We start from the raw sequence: 4,124 nt of genomic DNA, 5'->3' as shown, positions 1-4,124 counted from the left end.
CCACATTCAGTCGAGGATAGGGATCCATCCACTTTATCATGAAATGGAGAAATAATCCACCATGTGCCCAACCCAAGCACCGAAAAACTAAAGGAGGAGGAGTTTTCGGATGATGAAGACTCTTAGAAATCACACCAGCGTGCCCCTGCATGTAAAGGACAGTCACTTTCTACATGGGTAAGGCATCTCTTTGATGATCGCAACCCCCCACCTGATGTTACAAAAACTTTAGCAGATGGCTTACGCAGATAAAAAAGAATAGAGGAGCAGAGGTCTTCTGAACACATTGTCAATATGGCCTTGATGGCTAAGATAATGGATTTAGTGAAGGCACCCACAAATGTAGAAGAAGCTTTGGAAGATCCAAAGTGGAAGGCAGCGATGCAATCAGAGTATGACAACATCATAAGAAATAACCCTTGGGAGCTGGTTAATCGGCCACCAAAATAAAAGGTAATTGGCACCAAGTGGGTGTGGAAAGCTAAGTATAAATCTAATGGTTCATTGGAAAAATACAAAGCTAGGCTAGTTACACAAGGTTTTTCACAGGTTGAAGGTTTTGATGTCAGTGAAACCTTTTCCCCAATAGCTTGAATGACCACTATTCACACAGTACTTGCCTTGGATGCTAATAAGAAGCGGCCAGTTTTTCAAATGGATGTAAAATTATATTTTTTGAATGGACATCTCAAGGAGGAGGTGTATGTCACTCAACCACTAGGGTTTGAGCTACCCGGATTAGAAAATAAGGTTTGTAGGTTGAAGAAGGCTTTATACGGGCTGAAACAAGCCCAAAGGGCTTGGTACCAATGAATAGATACTTTTTTTAAAAATATTGGTCTTTCTAGAAGTGCATCTGATGCTAACTTGTCTGTACTCAGAAAGGATGGCAAATATGTGATAGTTGTTCTCTATGTGGACAACCTGATTATCATAGGCAACCATGAAGACTTGATATAGCAAACACAAGAAAGGCTTGGCTCTGAGTTTGAGATGACAAAATGGGGCTCTTGCATTATTGTTTGGGGATCGAGGTTTGGTAGGAGTCTGACAAGATATTTATTTCTCAACAAAAGTATGCAACATAGATCTTGAAGGCATTTGATATGACAGATTGCAAGCCAATAAGTACACCGATGGAGGTAAGAGTGGACATTGAGGGGGGTCTTAGTATACGTTCAATGTCCGCCTCTCAACATGTATCTCACATTGATGTATGGTGCACATTTGTACGGCCCCCATTATGGAGGAGAAGCCATTGGTGCACATATCTTTAGTGGGAATCCCAGCTTAGATGTTGGAAGGGGTCGTAGTTGTGACCATTAATGGTTAGGAGATGATAAGGGGTACAAGCATTAGTTGGGGTTGGTTGGGATGCGTTATGAATAAGCGAGCGACGAGCCGTGCCAATGCATCGTAGTCGCCCATGTCTTGGATGTGTCCATTGCACTACCTGCAACACTATATAAATGGACATAGTTGGCACAAGCAAAGGTATCCAATGCTTGTGAGCATATATTCCCTATACTCTCGGTATGCCCTCCATCCACAGTCTGTCATCTAAGCTCTATACTGGAGCACACAGGTGGACATCACCATCATATTGTACCTATCTCTTGTTTGGTATAATCAGAATTTTAAAACTCTCTCCATTCTCTCTATTGCATTGTCTAGTGTACTTTCTCTTGCTGCTGTATTTGTTTCCGCTGTGCCATATTCTTATAAAATTAATGTCAAGTTTTCTCTATTTTCTTACTTTTTGTGGATCTTAGCACAAAGCTTCATGGGTAAAATTTGTGGAGTGATGTGCCCATAGTCTTAGAGCTTTGTGATGGGCTTCAATTTTCATGTGGGTTCATAACCACTATTGAAACAATTATGACCTTGCTCAAATGAGGCTTAAACACAGGTAGAGCTTTGAGTGGTTTCATGGATGTTATCCTAGTGGATTCATAACAAGCGGTGAAGAGAGCAAAAAGCTATAAAATGAAACAATGCATTGTGGTTCATGACAAGTGGAGAAGAGAGCAAAAAGATAGAAAATGAAATTACGAGCACCAATTTAGGTTTCTTTCACAAGTCCTAATCTCTCAAAAAATTCTTAGTGTAGAGTTGAACATTTAATGCTTTGTGAAATCTACTTTTAGACAAAGGAGGTTCTTGCCTTTTTCTAACTTCCTACCATAGCTTTACACATGTTATACATGTTTTCTTTGCAAATGAAGCAATTCTTGGGACACTGAGGCTCAAGAAATGATGTTACATAGCTATCTTGAAGATTCTTACCACTTAGCTCAAAGTTTCAAGGCTTGCTTTGAACCACTACTTTCTCTGTTGTGATTTTAGGATGACATGACCTTCTTTCTAGTGTCCCATAGAAAAAATCCCTTTTCATGGCATTTCCACTTTATGGTGTATAGAGGTACATTTTGGAATTCTTGCAAGATGCATTTTTAATCACCCTAGCTTTGAAAGTGGAGGTTACCTACCTTCCCATTGCACACAAATAACAATGCCCTCTAGTGGTGGCCAACCATAAAAAAGAATGGAGTGTAGAGGCGGTTATATGCATGGAACCCTACCTCAATGAAAGATGCATGATGTTTGCATGAATAAACCTATAATCTCATGATACTGACACCTAGGTACACCATGCTCTCATAATATTGGGATGGCTGTTCTAGAAATTTTAATATCTTTAGAGCAAAAGATGACTTCATGATAATATATATTGGCATGGTTGGTTTCAAAAAATATATATATCTTCATGATAATATATATTGGCATGGTTGGTTTCAAAAAAAAATTAATATCTTTAAAAGGCAAAAGAGAATCCTCAAATCTCCGATTAAACTCAAACATTTGACTAAAAAGGAGTGGTCAAGTAATTTTTGCTCTGCAAAAGGGGCAATGGCAGTGCTTTTGGAGCCAGGGGACAATGCAGTCGCTGTGAAATCTGTGCTGGCAGGGCAGATAGATCACCGTTTGTCCGGACAGAAAGCTGTCCAGGCAGACGGGGCAGACTTCCTGCCGGCCGCCCACCGTCGGAGGCAATCTTTCCTCTCTAAGTCTGAAACCATTGGGTCTCTGATTCTCGTTGCTGCTGTGCGGCAGCACGGGTTGGCTCGAAGAAGGAGGCGCATGTCGCCTGCAGAGAAGGGGATACAAAGGTAAGCCCAAAATGGATGGCGTAAACGAACCCACTTGAGGTGGTGCAGATGAGAGGTACCTGCTGCTGCTGTTGGTGGCGGAAGGGGCAACCTGAGCTGATCGAAGCTTTCCGTCCAAACGATGTCGCGCCGCCATGGCCCGTTCATGCAAGCCATCTCCATACTCTTGAGGTTGATCACCGGCTTCCTGATAACGAAGCGAAGATCTGAGCACGGAAACACACAGTATTATACGTGCTTACAATACACACCAAGAGTGGTGTTATTACCACTCGACCAAAGCTCGCAGTCACCAGCTTTGTAAGACGGAACGCAGGTTGCTGAGATCCGCAAGAAGAGCGCCCATGAGAGGCTCGCCTGCGCCTGGCACACTCCACCCCGGGAATACTCATCCTCTCTCTCAACGCGCACACTTTTTCAGGTTTTGAAAGAATGTATCATCATATAATAGCGCTCTCTCTCTCTCTCTCTCTCAATGGATTCTATGGTCAAGCCAAAGCAAGTTTTAACCTGGTCAAAGAAAGGGTCAAAGCCAAATTGAGTGTGTGAATTTGAAGGTAGAACTTACACACACTAACAAGAGGTGACCTTCTTGGAACCTTATTGAAATCTCCATTAGGGCCTCCTAGAAACTATCCACATTCTTTTTGCAACCCCTACGTACCCCTCTCATTTTTCACATGTAAGGTCCTCCCCCTCCCTCCCCCACAAGTCACTTCTCTCCTTTTATGTCCCTGGTACTTCCCATTCAGTCCTTCTGTCGCCCCACGCTTGAGACAAAGGCAACCAATGTCACCAACCATTCTGTTTCTACCCCAGGTGACTTCACACAACATCCGCGTACTCGTACCTTCACTGTGTGATGTTTATTACTATTAGCTTTTTCTTGTAGGTAAAGCTTTTCACCATGTGAATGGCATCGACATCCTCACCAAAAGCTTGCAATAGTGCCAA

General features: G+C 42.4%; 1 protein-coding gene across 1 annotated transcript; it reads right to left on the bottom strand.

The window, feature by feature from the left end:
- Nucleotides 1-2,724: 2,724 nt before the first annotated feature.
- Nucleotides 2,725-3,632, bottom strand: LOC147638367 (uncharacterized). The gene is made up of 3 exons (XM_086795564.1): nucleotides 3,440-3,632; nucleotides 3,230-3,357; nucleotides 2,725-3,148 (listed from the first exon to the last, which is right to left on the bottom strand). Exons 1-3 carry the CDS (start codon nucleotides 3,560-3,562, stop codon nucleotides 2,881-2,883), a joined length of 519 nt encoding a protein of 172 aa, XP_086651690.1. The 5' UTR covers nucleotides 3,563-3,632; the 3' UTR covers nucleotides 2,725-2,880.
- Between the last annotated feature and the right edge of the window lie 492 nt (nucleotides 3,633-4,124).

Source organism: Cibotium barometz, chromosome 5 (genome assembly GCF_041138505.1).
Source record: "Cibotium barometz isolate CiBa-2024 chromosome 5, ASM4113850v1, whole genome shotgun sequence".
Taxonomy (NCBI): domain Eukaryota; kingdom Viridiplantae; phylum Streptophyta; class Polypodiopsida; order Cyatheales; family Cibotiaceae; genus Cibotium; species Cibotium barometz.
The sequence above is the reverse complement of the archived record's forward strand: the minus strand, read 5'-3'. Positions and strand labels throughout refer to the sequence as shown.